Source organism: Leptonychotes weddellii, chromosome 6 (genome assembly GCF_054177405.1).
Source record: "Leptonychotes weddellii isolate Sample4059 chromosome 6, ASM5417740v2, whole genome shotgun sequence".
In the NCBI taxonomy this organism is placed as follows: Eukaryota; Metazoa; Chordata; class Mammalia; order Carnivora; family Phocidae; genus Leptonychotes; species Leptonychotes weddellii.
Window position 1 is genome coordinate 5,720,918 of NC_138374.1, and position 19,385 is coordinate 5,740,302.

Below are 19,385 nucleotides of genomic sequence, written 5' to 3' on the forward strand. Positions count from 1 at the left end.
ACAATAACATGAGAAACGCTAGGCCAGGCCAGCCCAAGAAAGCAGCGCGTTCTCTGTTGAACAGATCTGTTTAGGATGCTACAATGGCCTGGGGGCCTGGGGCTGGTAATCCTTAAAGAAATAGTTGTAAAAAGAACAAAAATATTGTAGTGACATTGTCATGCCTTTATTAACAGGCCAGTGGGGAATATATAGACAGCCAAAACCCAGGGCTCATACACAGCTGAATTCACAAGAATTGCCTAATTATAGAAGCAGCTCTGACCTTAATCCCACACACAAAGCCGGGCTGTGCTCTGCAGGGAGGCGTACCATGAGCGGGGTCTTTCCATCTTTATCTCTCATGTTCACGTCCGCTCCAGCTTCGATCAGCACGGAGGCTGTACTCCGGTTTCCAGAGACTGCAGAGACTCTCATGAGTGGGGTCCATCCTGAGCCTGTGTCCACAGCGTCTACCTTTATGCCAGAGGAAGAGCTGCTCTTAGTCCAGTGTCTTTTTCCTTAAAAATATTCATCAGAAACTTATAAAGGAACATTCACTTGCGCAAATGCCCCTGAGTTGGATAGCCCATAAGGATTGCGACTTGGTAAATAGGGATCCAGGGAACTGTGCTAAAGTAACATTCACATGCAGTGAGATGCTGTGTTAGGACTTTATAGGGTGCTGAGAGGCCCTAGGACATCCCACTGGCATCTTCATCTACATTTGGTTCAAAGGGTTGAAAGATGGGGGCGTCTGGGTGGCTCAGTCGGTTAAGCATCTGCCTTCAGCTCAGGTCATGATCCCAGGGTCCTGGGATCAAGCCCTGCATCAGGATCCCTGCTCAGCGGGGAGTCTGCTTCTCCTCCTCTCCCCCCGCCCCTGCCTCTGCTTGTGCACTCTCTCTCTCTCTCAAATAAATAAAATCTTAAAAAAAAAAAAATGGTTGAGGGCGCCTGGGTGGCTCAGTTGGTTAAGCGACTGCCTTCGGCTCAGGTCATGATCCTGGAGTCCCGGGATCGAGTCCCACATCGGGCTCCCTGCTCAGCAGGGAGTCTGCCTCTCTCTCTGACCCTCCCCCCTCTCATGCTCTATCTCATTCTCTCTCTCAAATAAATAAACAAAATCTTTAAAAAAAAAATGGTTGAAAGACGGGATAGATAAGTAAGTATCTCTGTAAGCAGCTTTAAATCCCTTCTGGAACAAGACAGTAATATATATACACACCCTTATACCTATCAATATGGATTAATTTTAAGCAGGAGAACTACAAGTAGAATCAACACAAAGCAACCAGCTTTACTACATAAATTCCAATCTGAGAAGTTAACCAACCTAATACCTTCTCCAAACTTAATTTGACTCGTAATAAGATGGCCATTTCCCAATAATCCAGTGATTGAAAGCTCTCAAGGTCATATTTTAAAAGCCACATTCTAGAATATGTGAGCATTGCCTCCTCCAGTTCCAGTGAAGGCCTCACCAATCCATGAAGAATGATACCAAAATAAATATATATGTGTGTGTATGCGTGCACACACACACCCCTAAATTCTGTTACAGAAGAATGATTCAAACATGTTAGTGAAACACCAGAATGGACTAACAAACTAGAAACTGCCAAAGTCCCTGGAATGTTTCAGGTTATTTATATGTATGAGATTATCCACTCAACATCATTAGGATTCGCAGTTCTTTCTCATGCGAATAACAAATAACCTCTGAGCAGCAAGCAGACTCCATCATGTTTAAATAATAAAATCATCCCCTTGTTTTACATGGTGCTTTATGCGGTCTTCGGTGAACTTTCACCCCCATTTTCTCTTTTGGGTCTGAGGGTTAAATGGGGTAGGTGCTTTTATTGCTGGTCTACAAGTGATTAAGCCACATCTCCAAGAAGTCAAATGCCTCTCCTGAGGTCACGTGCTCATGAAATGTAGAGGCGGTTCCCCATGCAAGTCGGTCACTGTCAGTAGAAAATCATTATATTCAAGAATGGTGGCCACAATGCCCGGCTTGGCTCCCAGATCCCAACTATTGCCACCCAAACACGGGCTGGCCTCTCTGCCGAGAACATGGAAGCACTCCTGTTGATATCCTCTACCTGCCACCAGCCGACCACACGGAAATCTTTAGTGGCAACATCCATGTAGCTGGAGGGCTGCAGAAAAAGACAGAATCTACCCACAAATACACAGGCACATATCTGAAGCCCAGAAAGTCTATGTTTCCAAAATTACAGTATTTATTTATTTATTTATTTATTTATTTTTTAAGATTTTATTTATTTATTTGAGACAGAGAGAATGAGAGAGAGAGCACATGAGAGGGGGGAGGGTCAGAGGGAGAAGCAGACTCCCTGCCGAGCAGGGAGCCCGATGCGGGACTCGATCCAGGGACTCCAGGATCATGACCTGAGCCGAAGGCAGTCGCTTAACCAACTGAGCCACCCAGGCGCCCCAAAATTACAGTATTTAAATGTTCGTGGCAGAGACCTGCCCTTCTTTCAGCAAAGGTCAACCTTCATTTTTAACTACAGACTTTTACTGGGACCAAAGCATGAGCAGAGTTCATCATAAACCGAACAAGACGACTGTGGCTCTCACCACCACACAAGGCAAGTGGGGCCCCGTCCTACCACTGAGTCCCACATGTTAATCCTTCCGACCTCTTGTGCATGTTTCGAAAAGAAAAGAAAAAAAAACAAGAAATGTAATAAAAGGGAATTATCTTAACCACTGAGGTTTTTCCTTCAAAGGGCCCTTTCTTCAGCCCTCTGCAGGCAGCAGTGGGAACCAGTGAGACCCCACAATTGCTAAAAGCCAGGCTTTCCCTCAATCACACTTCAGAGACAAGCTAGAACAAATCAGCTAGCATCTTCCAGGAGACATGACTCTTCTCAATTTGAGTTTATTTTCCAGGTCATCAGTTTAATTTCTCCATACTCTACACCATCTGGCAATCTCAATTAAGATAGCATTTTGTTTACCATTCCTTATTTCCATGCCTTGAAATTTTTATTTAACTTCTTTCGAGTCTTGAACTAAAGTTCTCAAAGTTATCAGCCGTTACTGTAATTGAGCTAATTCTGTTGACTCATCTTCAAACAGCTACAGAAGTCCAAACAATGCCGGTTCTATTTGCTAAATCAAATCTGCACCATCTGATAACACGAGACCAGAAGGGCACCCAGACGCCTGCTTCAAGGTAAAGGCACGAGGAGCTGATATGCTCTGTTTGTGATATGGTCAGTTTGCTCTTGGGAAAGGTTTTGTAATGGCTAATCTTTAAAGCAAACCACAAATAAAAGTAGTCTCATTCTAAGAGCAGTAAGAAGCACTATGGCTTTAAGAGTTCTTGACGTCCTGTGTCTCCAGGACTTAAGCTAGCATCCCATCCATGGCAGGTGCTCAGTAAAGCTTTGTGGACAGATTGAATGAAGAGACAATGAGTGAATGAGCAAAGGCATAAACAAAGTAGAAGCATCATCAGGTCCAGCTCTGGAGTCAGCAGTTTCTTTTTTCCTACACAAGACAAACCTCCGTGATGATCTGAAGCCTCACCATCACATCAATTCTATAATGACCTTTTCTCCCCAGGGCTTCAGAAACCTTCTTACTGGTAAGTCAAAGAACTTTCTGCAGCATTTCTAAGTTCAGCTAATCAAAGGCACACACATAAGGCTCTGCTTCTCCTACACCCTGTGGAACGGCACTGCAAGGTCTTAATGACACGTGTGGCTGAGAAGGAAGATCCCGTACCTCACAGCCATCTTTTATCATCCACTCAATCACATTGCAGTGGCCTCCATCTGCAGCCCAGTGCAGAGCCGTGCAGCCTCCTAGGTCTCTGGTCTCCCAGGAAGCGCCGTGTCTTCGGAGATATTTCACAACATCTAGGTGTCCCGCGTAGCATGCAAGCATCAGACTGCAACATAGGGAGGAAGCAGCAATAGCTCTAAGTACAGCCGCCAAACTCAGGTCCCTGTTTTACTCTGCCTGGTTTAAACCTAGAAATCCTAATGTGAGTAGAAAAGCCATGAAAATTATTCATATGAAATGTCGTGTCCATCAGCTCATAGACGGATAAACAAAATGTGGCATATCCGTACAACAGAATATTCTTTGGCCATAAAAAGGAAAAAGAAATATTGATATTATGCCACTACATGAATGAACCTTAAGACATTACGCTAACTAAAAGAAGCTGGACACAAAAGGCTATATATTGTAGGATTCTGTTTACGCGAAATGCCCAGGGGAGGCAAATCGACGGGGACAGAACTGGCAGGTTAGTGGGTTCCAGGGGCTGGGAGAGAAGAAACGGCAAGTGCCCGCCGGTGAGCATGCCCGCCGGTGAGCACAGGGCTTCTTCCTGGGCAGATTAAGAATGTTCTGGAATTCGACCACAGAAGCAGTTATATAGCATTGTTAATTTATTCTTTAAGTGCCAAGTTTTAAAGGAGTGTGTGAATTTATCTCAGTTAAAAAAGGGGATCACTGTGAATTGAGTAAAATATTGGATTTAAAAACATCCACGAGCCTGTGAAGATATTCTAAAAAGATAGAGGGGAGAAAAATACTCATTTGACATTACGATAGATGGCTATTAAGCCAATTCCATACTCTAAATATTAGCATGTAAAGAAACTAATTAAACATTTCCCTGCCTTTATAGAATAAAAGGTAGTCCATCCTCCACTGATGAGGGAAAGCCCTTTTCACCCAAGCCTGCCAGTTCATCAATATGGAAGAAATTATGGAATTAGAAAATCACACTTTTGTAGTTCCCAATTAAATAATTGATCTGGGCAAGGACCATCAGTGGATACTAAAATCATTGGGTAAAAGGTTAATGGAGAACAGAATATTCACACCATGATTACCCCCATAGGTTATTTGCTAATTTCAGTGGGAAACTATATCTTTACGAAGGAGAGATTTAGCAGCCACACTCTAACCAAATGATCAAACCTAGAATCACCAACTGTGGGACAGCATGCATTCCTGATGGATCCAGCCTAGAGCCACAACACCAGCTCATAAGTGTTCTTGCTAAAAATGTTAACCTGCTTCAAATCAAGCCTTTAAACCTAATTGTAACTTTATTGGCAATAAAGGGACGAATGAACAAGTTAAGCACCGCCTCCACAACTAGGAGACAATTAGGCAACTCAAGAACATAGGGCATTCTATAGGATAATTGGTCTGGTCTCCTCAAAAAGTCAATGCTGGGAGGAAAAAATATTTAAACCAAAATAATGGATGGAGGACCAGGCTAGAATAAAAGAGACTAAACAGAACCACCAGAGGCAATGTGTGAGCCTTAGTTGGATCATGGTCTTGTCCCCATCCCCCCAAATAGAGCCATGTAGACCTTCTGGAGGACAAGTGGGGAGACTTGCACAACCAGGGCATCAATGATGTCAGGAAATTAGTGTGAAGTGTCTTAGGTGTGACGATGATAGGGCGGTTATGCAGGTCAACGTCCCTGCTTTTAGAAGATAACATACTGAAATATTGAATGAAATATTGAGGAATATGATGCCTATTAACCTTGAAATGGGTAAGTAGGGAGAAAAAAGCTAATAAAAATGTAGAAAGAGAAGCAAATAGGGCAAAATGTCAACAGCTGCCAAACCTAAGTGGTGAGAATATAAAAATATACTGTACTATTCTTTCAACTTTTCTAAATGTTTGAACTTTTCAAAATAAAGAGTTGAGTGGGGTGGGTGACGGGGGCAGCGAAGGAAGTCTTTCCAGTAGGGAAATTCTACAAAGCTCTCTGAGTGATAAATAGAATGTCCAGCTCTGAGGCCCAAACCTGAGCTGAGCTGGAGTGGAACCCGATGTCCACATCTCTGTATCCTTACGTAGGCCTTCATTTCTTGGAAACTCCTGGTAGAGACAAACATGGCCCTTCACCTGCCCAGGGTTTGAGGTGCTTGCTTCTGATGCATATTGCCAGATGCTTAATGCAAATGTTTAAGGCTCCCTTTAGATGCACTGCTTTCTAGAGAGGTTATGTCAATTTACAATTTTATCGATTGCACCTAAAAGTGTCCATTTTACTCACCTAAACCAACACTACTATCATCTTTTAATTAACAATAGGACAGTCAGGTTTTAATTTTTTACTACTAGCACTTTTGCATATTAAATTTTTAATTTATTCTGCTATGAATTGTCTGTGTAAACTGTTCTTTTCTACTGTGTATCTTGGGGGGGTAGGTATGTGTATCTTCTCTATATTAAATATGCCAGTCATTTGTCTATATTTGCAAATCTCTCCCCAGACTACCCTTAACTTTGTAATTAATTTTTAAAAATGTGTTATGTACGGGGCACCTGGGTGGCTCAGTTGGTTAAGCGGCTGCCTTCGGCTCAGGTCATGATCCTGGGGTCCTGGGATCGAGCCCCACATCTGGCTCCCTGCTCAGCAGAGAGCCTGCCTCTCCCTCTCCCTCTGCCTGCCACTCTGCCTACTTGTGCTCTCTCTTTCTCTGTCAAATAAATAAATAAAATCTTAAAAAAAAAAAAAAGTGTTATGTACTTCTAATCTTCTCCTTAGTGATTTATTTCAATGATTTTGCCTTTCTCATTATAAGATCAGATAGACATATGCTGTGGTTTCTATGGTTCTTTTACATTTAATTCTTAAATCATCTGGAGTTTATTTTGATGCATGCTATAGAAGACCAGAATTTAACTTTTTTTCTTCATATAACCTTTTCTAACATCTCCCTCATTAGTTTGTGTTGCTCCCATCATCACGTACTAAGTTCTGACGTACATGAAGAACTATTTCTAGTTCATTCTATACATCTTTTTTTCAATTATTTGTACCGATCTCATACTACATTGATTCCTATAAGTTTATAAGGCATTTTAATAACTGTCAAAAGTCTTTCCACATTTCTCTTCAACAAAGTTAATAGCTGGTGTCATCCATTTGTTCTTCCAGGTAAATTACAAAACCATTTTGACAGGCTCCCAAGAATAATTCCATTTGAGGCTATGCTGGATCTGTATATTCATTTAGGAAAAACTGAAAATTTTACAGCCTTCGATCTTGCCATTCTGGCATATGGTATAGGTCCCTTTTAAACCTTTAAATCTTTTAACCTAATTTTTATAGGTTTTTTAATACAAAATTTCTCATTTCTGTTAGATATTATTTATTCTATTTCCCTCAAAGGAAAAAAAAATTTTTTTGTTAAATAGTAGCTAGCCACTTTACTAAACCTCCTTATTAAGTCCAAGTATTTGAAAGCTGATTCACTTGGGCACTGTGAGAAAGGAGCCATGCCTCTTACTCCCATTTCATCTCTCACCAGGTTGACCAGCACTCCAAAATACCAATCATGAAATAACAAAATATAATGTGGAGTTACCATATGCCAGGCACTGTTTTACTCACTTTTCTTGTATTAACTCATTAAACATTCACAATTCTACAAGTACTTCTCTTATCCCTATCTTGTAGATGGGGAAATTGAGGCCCACAGAGGTTAAGTGACCTGCCCAAGGTCATACACCCTGACCACAGGGGAATCTGGATTTGACATCGAACTATCTGGTTCTCAACCACTCCTATGGACTTCACTACTAACTTTTAAAAGGAATCTGTCAATACTAGGAATGATACTGGCTGATCGTCTGAAATGATAAACAAGCTTTTAGGATGCAATCAAAGGATTCACTCCATCAGCAGAGGTTAGTCCTCCTATGCACCAGACACTGTTACCAGGACTGAAAGCATCCTGTACTTTAAAAGAGTAAGATATTTTAACTAATAAAAGGTGCTGAGTTCACCCAATTTTTGTTTTGCATCTACACATACAGAGGTTTTCCCCTTTGGTCTACTAATGGGAAGCATTAAGAAATTTCCTAGTCTAGACATCCTTACCGTCCTGCATGATCCTCCGAGTTAGGATGGAAGAGACATAAATATCTGTACGCATATAAACATATGAAGAGATTTCTTTCTGTCTCAGACTTCAGCAGTAAGGTTATCCTCTGGGATATTCCAACTATCCCTCTGTTAAATAAGTTATCTACAATCCTAACCTACAATCCTCACAAACTCATGGGCACAACAGTTAAGCCACAGTCTGTTTCATAGATAATCCCTTAATAAGTTTTCTAACTTCTTGCATGGATATTGGTTGTTTTAGATTTTGTGTCTTTTTGTGAAGATTTACATTTCCTCAGAAAAAATACCATCGAAAAGATAATTTCAATGAAATTATCACATCTATTAGCGTAGACGCAGCACACCATTTTCTTTTTACATTTAGATTTCCTTATCACCACTGTTATGTACCCTTCCAAAAGTCTATTTTTTTCTTCTTAAATTTCCAAAAGATTTTCTCTATAGCCACAGCCATGTAGCATTTCTAAATTCTGATTTTTTCTTCTTAGATTTATAAGCAATTGGTCCATTTTATTGTATAAGCTTTTTTTTTTAAGCAGCTCTTACATCTTTTGTTCTTATATGTTTCAACAATCTTCCTATTTTCTAATCAATTTCTTTTAATTCTTTCCTCTTTCCTACCCCTCAAGGTTATTTTCTTTGTCCTTTTTAAGTTGGTATTATTCTTTTTCAAACTTCTTGAGTTGATGGCTTAACTCCAAATTAACCTAAGAGTTACATGGAAAACTCCCTTTTAAATTGTTAAATGATTTTTTTTAAGGTTGTTATTTATTTATTTGAGAGTGAGAGCACAAGTGGGGAGCCCCAACACGCTCGTGGCTTCATCCCAGGACCCTGGGATCATGACCTGAGCCGAAGGCAGACACTTAACCGACTGAGCCACCCAGACGCCTCAAACTTTTAAATGATTTTTTGTAATCTTATTTAAAATCTATCACTGTGTGTGTTCAGAGGCTGTAGCAGGTAGGCTTTCTGAGCTCAGAAATGTACACTTTCCTTGTGGCCCACCAAAGGTGACCTGTGTTTTTGTAGCTACTGTTTAGATACTAGTTTGCAGGGTGCACACCTTTGAGCTGTATGTACCATGTGATTCTAAGCTCCTGGAGCAAAACCCCTGCATTTTCTGTGTTGTTCTACCCAAGCACCAAGCACAGAGCCTGGCATGCAGTAGCCATTCAACAAATCCTGGTTGATTAGAACGAATCAGTTAATTAAACCTAATACTAGAATACTGATTATTTTTAAGTCTTTGTAGAGCATTCCTTCATCTGTCTGAATATAGGTTTCCAAGTATCATGCTCTTTTTGTCAATTTCTCCTGTGCTGCACTCCATGCTTTCACTGCAGGGAAGATCTTGGGGTCGTAGCTTTGACTGTGACTGTTACGTGCTTCTTTGGGAACACCTACGAGTCTTAGTTAAGAGAGTTCGGCCAAGTGTAAGGAGAGCCCTGGCGGGGGCCCCAAGTCTCACAGACACAGCCCAATGCCCAGCGCAGCGCTGGTGATGGCTACCCGTCACAGAGCACCTAGCGTGTGCTGGGCACTGAGCTAGGGCAAGTGGATGCTGTAGAAAGTAGAGCCCACTTCATTCCTGTGGAATGAAGGAATAAGTGAACAAATGAATAAGCAAGGCTTTGTTCATCGACATCTTTCCTTTGGGATACAGTCCTGTCAAAAGAAGCTGCCGCAAATATTTGGATTAAATCAAAAACCATCTGGGCCCAAGTCTGGTAACCGAAGTCTGGGAACATTTTGGAGCATGTCCCACCACCCACCTGTCCTTGCCACTTCCGTTCTTCATATTCACATCCGTGCCATTAGAGATGAGGATTTTCACAAGCCTGAAGGAAACAAATTGGAAGGGAACTTGGATACACAGCTTTGAGGGGTAGGAACCCACAATAATGCGGGAATGATGCACAGCACCATATTGAAGACACATCTCCACACTTTCTTTTCTGCCTTCAGAGGGCAGCTGGCTTCAAAGACAGGACATTATTAAACCAGAAAACTACCTCTTCAACATCAAAAAAAGGGGGGGGCCCTTCTCCCTCACATGAATTATTCATTGAAAACAAAATATACCACACAAAACACATTGTTCTGTCGAGCTAATTCACTGTCACCTTAATGACCATTTTAATATATTTCCAAATGGCAGCATTTAATAAGATATACATCTTTTTTTCAAAATGGCACTTTAGTATTAAATATGATTGTAAAATAAGCCATTAGTGTGTATGCTTCTTTGTGGCATAGAGATAATAATATCCCTGAAAATTATATCTTAGCAACCTCTCAGGGAAGTTTGTTTTCCAGAATATCCTTCCCAGCTTTTTAAATATAAAATATTTATATTTTAAATATATTTTATTTATGGGACATATAAAATATATTGCAAAATATAATTAAGTGGCTACCTCTCTTCCTCACCATAGGATTATATATTTTTACATTCTCTGCCGCATGGTATAGAACTTCAGGATTCAAACAGCCGAGTTTTTGTGCAGCCTGTACGTGGTACGGTTTTGGAAAGCGAGAAGAAGGGGCCTCCTGCACACACATCTTTTCCCCTCCCATCCGTGCTCTGAGCAGAGCCTCTGGGCGAAGTGGAAGGGTCAGCCACTTAGAGATAAGAAAGGAGGAGGCCTACCTGGTGTAGCCTTTCTGGGCAGCGACCATCAGAGCAGTAAAGCCAAACTTATTGGGAACATCAACCTTAACATTTCTTGGGGAAAAACACAGAGAAAAGAGATTAACATGCTCGGCATGGCTCCCCGTAGATTCACAGCTGAGGTCTCTTGCAGGACACAGGTGGCTAAAATGATTCATTTTCCCGAAAATTCCAATTTCTTCTGGGCCATTAAGTTTCTGTTGTCTTAAACGGCCCTGCCTAATATTTTTCAAGGATCCAAATTCACAAGGAGAGAAACTGCTGTAGTTTCGCTTAAAACAGGCACTCCCTTCAACTCAAAACCATGATGCGAGCAGATAAAACACTGGGACGAGCCCCACCCCCTTCTAGAGCAGAGGACACAGGAGTGTAGACACTCCGCTCCGCCGTGAGCCTGGACTGGGGGAGGCCTGCATTTCTCCCTTGATGCAACTGGAGGAAGAAAGCAGAGCTCTTAAATACCAGCTTAGAAGCGCTGGCTTTTTGTAGGATCCTTCTCTCCTCCAACTTATGAGCCCTATTCGCAAAATGACTGATCTTCTAAGCTACTCAAAACTACTGAGTCAAGAAGGATCTAAGTAACATCGTTTACTTTGCATTAGGAGGCAGCTTCAAATATCCCACGGCAGCAAATGTATTTGCTACTGTTCTTCTAGTGTTTTACCAACGTTTTGAATCAGAAACCGCCGATTTAATGATTCCTTAGATAGCTGCGGGCACCTGGGGGTGAAATTTGCCTAAACGCTATGGCGTATAAACAAGAGTCAGAAATTATTTCTGGGAATAGGATACCCAGACTTCTAATTGTCATTTTCAGTTTTCATTAGATAATTATAAAATATAGCATTTACACAGGGCTAAAAGGTCATCTTTGTTGACTATGCTGGACTCACACCAGTCACTGGAGATCTATTTTGGAGCAATTTCAAAGGCATGGAAAATTGGGGGGAAATAAAATAAGTGCAATTCCATGCACTTGCTGGGCGTTAAAAATTTTTAAACTTTAAGGCAGGGCTCTCTCACCCTCCTTGAAGTATTCGAACCAGCAAATCTTCATCATTCACATTGACAGCTCGGTGAAAGTGCTCACTACTTATGGGTTCTCCTGAAGAAAGAAGATGGAAAATGGTCATCCGAAGTTGAATGAAAGAAGATTCATTCTGGCTACGCACCTCCCACAGCCTTGAGTAGGTGTTCACGCTCCCCTCCAAGAAGGCACTTGGCCATTCAGAGAAGTATAGCTTACATTTCCTATTCCACTTCTCTTACTGAGAAAGACCTTGTTTCCGTATCTTAAGAACATTCAGATTGTCCTCAGGACTTGGGATATTCTCAAGTTATAAAAGTACTGCTTTGCGAATGGTATTTTGATAGGTGAAAATAATCCTTCCAGATTTCCTAAGACTTACTAAATGTCTCTTACTAGCAAGGAAAGGCCCCACCATCGTCGCAACATGCTCGTTTTGCTTGCCAGAGAGTCACTAAACTACTTGAACAAACGACAAAAATAAATTGTTGTAACATTTGACATCCAAAATTTCAGTGCTTCCCAGGAAGATAACATTCATGTTGGCCTTGTCTCCCGGAGCTTCGGCGGGTGGGGGGCAGGAGGAGCTCATTCACGGAGGGGGAACACCGTGAGAAAGCCTGATTATGGGGAGAGCCTGCCAGGCAGAGAAGACCAAGGAGGAGCTGCAAGGTACTCCAGGAACAAGGGGACATGGGGCAGAAGGGAGGGCGTCACTTTGTGCGGGGGCGGGGGGACCTTAGCTCCTCAAGGAGGAGAACAGGAAGGGCAGAAAGGAGCAGAGTGTGACAATAAAGTGCCAAGTGAGAGAAGCCCGTCTTTCAGGGCTTGCTTCACATTCTGTGAGTTTCTAATCGTTTGAATGATTGAGCGTAAATGGAACACACGTGAAGCACTTAGCAGAGCACCTGGCATGTCCTAACTACCCGGGTCTGCTGTGAGGTGGTGGGAAGGGCAGTGGTTGCTGTCCTTATCCCCACCGTTCCCAGGCCCGGCCCCTCACGAGCTGAGCGTACCTACCTGAGTGGGTCTCTTCCATTCATTCAACAAATGTTTACTGAGTAACTCACATGCCCAGTCTCGACGCTGAGGGTCCCAGGGAGAACAAATCAAGCATGTTCCTCTCCTTTGCCATTTACACCGTAGCACCTGCTTCCAACCTATCATCATCTTAAACCCTGAAAGAAAACACCCATCTCCTACCCTGTCCTCCCACATTGCCCCCGAGACTGCTTCCTGGGGCTCACCTACCCCTCACCGCCCTCTTCCAGGCTGGCCTCCAGAGATCCCCTGGCCAGCGCCCCCAGGTGGGGAGTGAAATTCCCTGTTCCTGCACCTATGGTAGAAAAACTCTCTGGGACGAGACCTTGGAGCTGACTGGAACTGGGGATTATAAACTCAGTACCCATCTGGGTCAGGTAGATACGCTAGGAAAAACTCCTGGGCCCTGGAGCCACTTTTCTACTTGTTTCCTTGGAGGATTTTAGCTGGGCAAATTATAAACCAGGAAACCGGGGGACAGAAGAATGTAGTGATCACTAGCAGAATGACCTCTAGCTGATACCCTTCTTCTTCTGGTAAAAAAAAAAATTTAAGCCAAGGGAAAACTGTTTTTGAAATAACAATTTTGTCTGCTAGTGCTTGCCAATCTCCTAAAGATTTTTTAGCCACACTGTACTTCCTTTTCATCATTCCACACATATTTTTAGACCAAAAGCTTCAAATAAAAGTATCACGATAAACTGTCAGAGGGCAAGGCCCACCGCTTTCCCTGGCCTTCCGAGGATAGATCGTGCCTAGCCTGGTGGTTCCACTGGGGGGCTATGGAAGGGAGCAGGGTTTTGTATACCCCCTGCCCCAACACCACCACCACCACTAAGGGACATTTGGTAAAGCCTGGAGACTTTTTTGTTGTCACACCTTAAGGGTTCGTGCTACTGGAGTCTAGTGGGTAGAGGCCAGGGATGTTGATAAACATCCTACAGTATACACGATGAGAATTATCCAGCCCTCAAATGTCAAAAGTGCCAAGCCTGGGAAACCCTGGGCTAGAATAGTATGGACTTAAAATGATCTATTGGGTGACGCATCCCTACTTTAGTGGACAAACTAAACCCAAGGAAAGTTTCCCTCCCTTCTCACTTCCCAGAAGGGAGGGAAGAGGGGGATAGAGGTGGTATATCCCACCAAACAGCCCCCTCTCGTGACTCTCAAACTTCAATTGCCACTAAAAATACAACTAATTTGCATAGAATCATCTAGAAGGACATAGGAAGCTCATCCTATTTCTACTCAATTTTAAAATATGGCATCCTAACTCAAGTCTTATTAACTAAGCTCTATCTAGGACTTGACACAATGCTTTTTCGGTTCTTCAGACCACAAAACTGAGAGCCGGGAAGGCTGAGTGAGTAGAGCTCACACCGAGTCTTTCGTGATGCCACGCTCCTTCCTGGGGTGTTTTAATACATGCCGAGGTGGCTGACCAATCCATTCTGTGCTTCCAACCTTATTACACTTGGAAAATAAGCAAACTGCTTAAATAAACAAATATGATCCCCCTGCACAAAGTGTTAAATGAAAGGGGACACTAAAGCCTAAAAGCTTCAGAAAAGTGCTAATTTCTTAAGATTTTAAAGAACGTTCTAAAGGCACACGCAGTATCCCCACCCATTTCTGCGCCGACCCACCTCCAATGCACATCATCTGTCTTACCCAACCAGTCCAGCCCTCCCAGTGGGGCGGGGGGGGGGGGGCGCTTCCTGGCGCATCCTACCCAGGAAGCTCTGCAGCTTGCAAATATTGGAAAGTGAAATAAGTTCATTTTGTGCTTAGAGGCTTGAGGACTATGTGCAGCAAAGACCGGGGTATTTTGATAGTAGGACATAATTTAAATGAATGCATTGCCCTATTCCAGCTTCTGCAAAGGTAATCAGTGCCCTCATAACTTAATCTGAAAACAAAAGGACATCTCATGGAAGGGAAGGAACACAGCACAATGGTTAATCTATTCCTTGTTTGCAGAGTTTCTGCAAAAGGAAGCAATAAGTATCATTCGGGGCATAAACGCTCTTTCTCAGCATTAACTCATTAACCCCTCTCAGACCACTGCCAGGAAGGCAATGAGGTACTGAGGATTAGCACCAGACCAGACATGGATCAACCAAGGCACACAAAGGTCTCCGTTTATGTGAATCAGAGGAACAATGAAAAGGCTCCTCTTTGCAGAGCAGAGCAGAGCAGAGCAGAGAAGTCCTTTCTCCCTCCCACTATAGGCAGGAGTCACAGAGAGAGGAAATTCCAGGGTGAGCCAAACGTTCCACTCCTCCTACCCCTGAATCCTCGAAGACATGGTGGGCCTGGCCCAGGGGACTGCCATCAAGTGCAACTGAATACAAAAAAGGCAGGCTTTGCCTCTGTGGGTTTGTTTGGCTAATGTTTACCCTGAGTGTTGCAACAACAAACAAATACTGAATCGGTGCTGCCCGTGGGGAGGATGTCCGTGAGTGCCTGCCCTTGCATCCCCACTGGATGGAACTCATCAGGTAGGGCCAGGGGAGGGGACACCCAGGAGGAGGGGAAAGCCATCCCCATGGTCTGTAAGAGGGTCATTTAGTGGCAGATGTGCCCGCAGATATTATAATGTGGCAGTTAACACCTTTCTGGGTGGAATTCAGGTCTCTGTTAGAAGCAGTGAATAAATGATGAGCTCATTGGAGGAGAGATTTGCCAATTAACAAGCAGCAGCTGCTTGTCTCTTTTTAAGGGCCCAACTGATTAAAATTGCATGCCTCATTTAAGCAAGAGACTCATGTACTTTACCTGGAATTAAAAAAAAAAAAAAAAAAGGCTGAGCATCCTTTATTCAAACAAAGTACATGCTTTCGTGATTCACTAAAAACACTTTCAAACTGAATGCAAATGATCAACCCACAGAAGCATTTTTTACTTGTTTTGGAAAATATGCCTATTTTTAATTCTTTGTTTAGCATGATCTACCTCCTTGAGGGAGTCTGCTTTGGATATTATAAATCTAATAATAGCATAAGGGAGCAGCAACCATCAGGAAGAGGGACCCTTGCCACCCGGGAGAGCCCCCTGAGGCTGAGAGTCTGTCTCTTCTGCAGCACAGCACTGTGACCAGACCATGAAACTCGCAGGAAGCCCGGTTTGCAGGTCATCACCAGGAACCACGTCTCCATCACACCCTGGTCCCTGCAGGAGGTCTGGCCTAGTGACCCACGGAAGCCACGGACTGCAGTCACAAATGCCCTGGGCCCCTGGACCAGGTCTCCGTGGCTCCCTCTCGGAAGCCAGCTCAGCAGGAAGGCAGCACAATCCTTGTCAGCTGATAGAAAGCTACCATGGTTTCTGCCTTCCCGAAGAGCTCCAAACGGTAGGCAACACCCCCCGCCCCCCGCCCAACACGTCAGCTCTGGCCGGAAGGTCCCGCAGCCCCTGTCCTGGCGTGAATATGGCAGGAGGAAAGATGCCAGTGGGCAAGCTGAGGCTCACCGTGGCTGGTTCTGCATCCTGTTCGCCCTCACCGTGCAGGTGCAGGGGGACCCTCCCCAGCCCCTGGGACGCACGTCCATCTCCCCACAGACGGGAGCGCGAGCTGAGAAAATCAGTGTTTCCCTCCTCATCCTCATTCTGCCTCTGGGCCTTTCCATTCACCGTCTGTCCATCCATTTACCTTTATCTTCTACACCAGACATGACCGACTCATCACATCCTCCACTTTGGAAGCACGCAAGTCGGTACGAGACTAAGATGAAAAAATACACGTAATAAGATGCACTGGGTGTTATTGGAGGTGATACCCAGCCGGGTACTGGGGCAAACACAAGGAACCGCCCCTGAGCGAGCTCTGCCTGGCGAGTGGCTCAGCAGACAGAGGAGCCGAGGGGGCACCAGGAAGGGGGCTCCGAGGAGGGGGCACTCCAGAGAGAAGGGGCAAAGGCAGAGGAGTGCGGGCGTGGCCTGTGGCTGGCTGGGGACAGCAGGACAGGAGGGAGCACACTGGCCCAGTGTCCCCTAGAGAGTCTCTATTCAAACAATAGGTTCCCCTTTGCCAACTTTTCTCCTGCCCCTGCTCCTCCCTTCTCTGTGCCTGCCCTCAACACAGAGGAAACCAACTCACACTCAGCGGCTCTGCCTTTTCTTTCCCCTAAAAGCTCCAGAGCTCCAGAGCTCCTATAGGAAGGAAATGCTTTCATGGTCACCACATGAAGGACAAGCCCTCTTTCCTGACCTGCGTCTCTGTAACTGACCGTTGCACTTGGAAAGTCTCCTCTGAAATTATGGGTCTTTGCAGCAAGCGGAGCACCTTGGGGAAGGTACACCACCCCTCTCAGCTGTCACTGAATTCTCAGTTTGCCAAACTAAGACCCGACTCCCTAGTGCCTTGTTTGCAAACGAAGAGATGATAGGCTAACTCAAAACCTCAATCATCTTTAATCCACATAAAAATCTCTCCAAATAAGAAAAACCTTGAGAGACTCTTAACTCTAGGAAACAAACTGAGGGTTGCCGGACGGGAGGTAGGTGGGGGGGATGGGGTAACTGGGTGATGGGCATTAAGGAGGGCACGTGATATGATGAGCACTGGGTGTCCTACGCAACTGATCAGTTACTGAACACTGCATCTGAAACTAATGATGTACTATAAGTTGGATAATTGAATTTAAATCTAAAAAGAACTCTCCAAATAAATGCATAAAGGACACAATTGAAAGCCACAGAAGGAAAACTATGTTTTACTTATATATGTGTGTGTACACCCACATATGCCATATGCAATATTGACTAAAACTTTAAAATCACTTTTACTCACAAGAGGAAGATTTTTGTTGTGCAACTGAAAACAAGACAAGTGTTTTCAGCGAGCGGGCCATGAAGGACATTTCTGACTATTTTAATCTTTACCACACTCTAGACATGCACACATCTTTGAAACGTTTTAAAATACCAATCACAGAAAATATCTGCACCCTCAGATGGGACCTGGGAGAAGGACTCGCAAGTCAGAAGCAGCCGGCCCCTTGCCCCGCCTGTGTGTGTGTGTGTCAGTCACACTGTTCGTTCTTCCTCACTCACAGCCTCCCTGGGAATCCGATTTGTGTGTCAAGACATAAAACTGAGGTTGGTCAAAAGGGACAAAATGCTCTGCAGACCTTGTCACCTGAGGCACACCCCAACAGGCAGACGGTTTCTCAGCCCACACGCCCCGGCCCACTTCCCAAGAAAGGCGACTCCACCCATCTGTACTTTTAGTCCTGAATGTGCACTCCCAGGGCGGTGCTGGCCCCAGAACAGCTCTGCCCGTTTGTTAAAGCACAGACTTCCCTCCTGCTGTGGCCTGGCCTGGCCAGGGAACAGTATTAGCACAGTCTTTAAAAATGGAAGAGACTGAGCGGTTCACTCGGTTAAGCGTCTTCCTTCAGCTCAGGTTGTGATCTCAGGGTCCCAGGATCAAGCCCCAGGTCAGGCTCTGTGCTCAGCAGGGAGCCCGTTTCTCCCTCCCCTGCCCACTCATGCACTCTCTCTCTCTCTCTCTAAAATAAATAAAATCTTTCTAAAAAAATGAGAGTTTCTGCTTCCAGTAAGGCCGAGCAAAAGGCAAGATATTTTTACCTCTCTATGGCTCGTTGTCTTCATTTATCTTTAGATAATGGAGGACAGTGGTTGTATACTCACTGGTGGTAGATACAGAGACCACTGGGCTGTACTCGTATTCTCCAGAGGGGCTGGTGACCTTCAGTCGGAATTTGTACAGTGTTCGTGGTTCCAGACCTTCTACAACGTGCTTTGTTGAGTATCCCCTATGTGGGAGGAGACACACATGATGAGGACCCCAGGGGATCAAATAGGAATGCCCTGAAAGTCACTAAAAGCAGGTGGAAACAAGGTGTGAATTCTGTCTACTTCCAGTATGACCCCATCTTGGCTTTTATCAGTCTCCCATACTAGACGGGGAGTGCCCTGAGTGCAAAGGACAAGTCACGCATCCGTCCCTTCCCACCCTGCCCCAATTGCAGAATCATGAGCAAACACAGGATTTTTTTTTTTTTTTTTTTGCTTTAAGCAAAACTACTAAGTTTGGGGGTGGTTTGTTATGCAGCAAGAGATAACTGATACATCACGTCATCAACAAAGAAGAAACTACAACAAAGACAATAAAGAAATGATACCAGTGGCATTAAGAAAAACATCTGAATTAAGAAACCAAGAAAACAGAAGGGTTAAGAGTCAATACAAATATATTTACCATAAAAGTGAAAGTTCTAAAACCAAGATAAATATTCAGAAAAACTGCATGGCTTTAAAAATCATTATCATCATCTAAAATACATCCACCTGTGCAAAGTGGTCTCAAGACAGGTGGATTTTGGGGCACCTGGGTGGCTCAGTGGGTGAAGCGTCTGCCTTCAGCTCAGGTCATGATCCCAGGGTCCTGCGATCAAGCCTGGCATTGGGCTCCCTGCTCAGCAGGGAGTCTCCTTCTCCCTCTCCTTCTGGAGCTACTCCTGCTTGTGTGTGCACGCTCTCTCTCTTTCTCACTCTCTCTCATAAATAAATAAAACTTAAAAAAAAAAAAGAGTAGCTGGATTTCCTCACTAGGTGAGCATACATCCATATCTATAGATATGGGAATCCTAGAAAGGGAGCCCAGAATTTGTGGCATCTGAAAAGATCTTTAGGAGCGAAAATTGAATACAATATCCAAGCTTCAGTGGAATTCAATGTCAGGTGTCAAATACTTAACA

At 44.0% G+C, this 19,385-nt stretch overlaps 1 protein-coding gene across 4 annotated transcripts in view; it reads right to left on the reverse strand.

Annotated features, from left to right (window-relative positions):
* FANK1 (fibronectin type III and ankyrin repeat domains 1) overlaps positions 1-19,385 on the reverse strand; it is a 99,761-nt gene that overhangs the window by 1,032 nt on the left and 79,344 nt on the right. For 3 of the 4 annotated variants that reach the window (XM_081823314.1, XM_081823315.1, XM_081823316.1), the window contains 6 exons: positions 18,316-18,440; positions 11,613-11,694; positions 10,569-10,643; positions 9,691-9,756; positions 3,742-3,907; positions 313-456 (listed from right to left, as the gene is read on the reverse strand). In XM_081823314.1, the coding sequence (XP_081679440.1) occupies positions 313-456; positions 3,742-3,907; positions 9,691-9,756; positions 10,569-10,643; positions 11,613-11,694; positions 18,316-18,440 (658 nt within the window). Of the gene's footprint in view, positions 1-265; positions 457-3,741; positions 3,908-9,690; positions 9,757-10,568; positions 10,644-11,612; positions 11,695-18,315; positions 18,441-19,385 lie in introns of all 4 variants that reach the window. The other variant, XR_014146130.1, reaches the window with a different exon arrangement.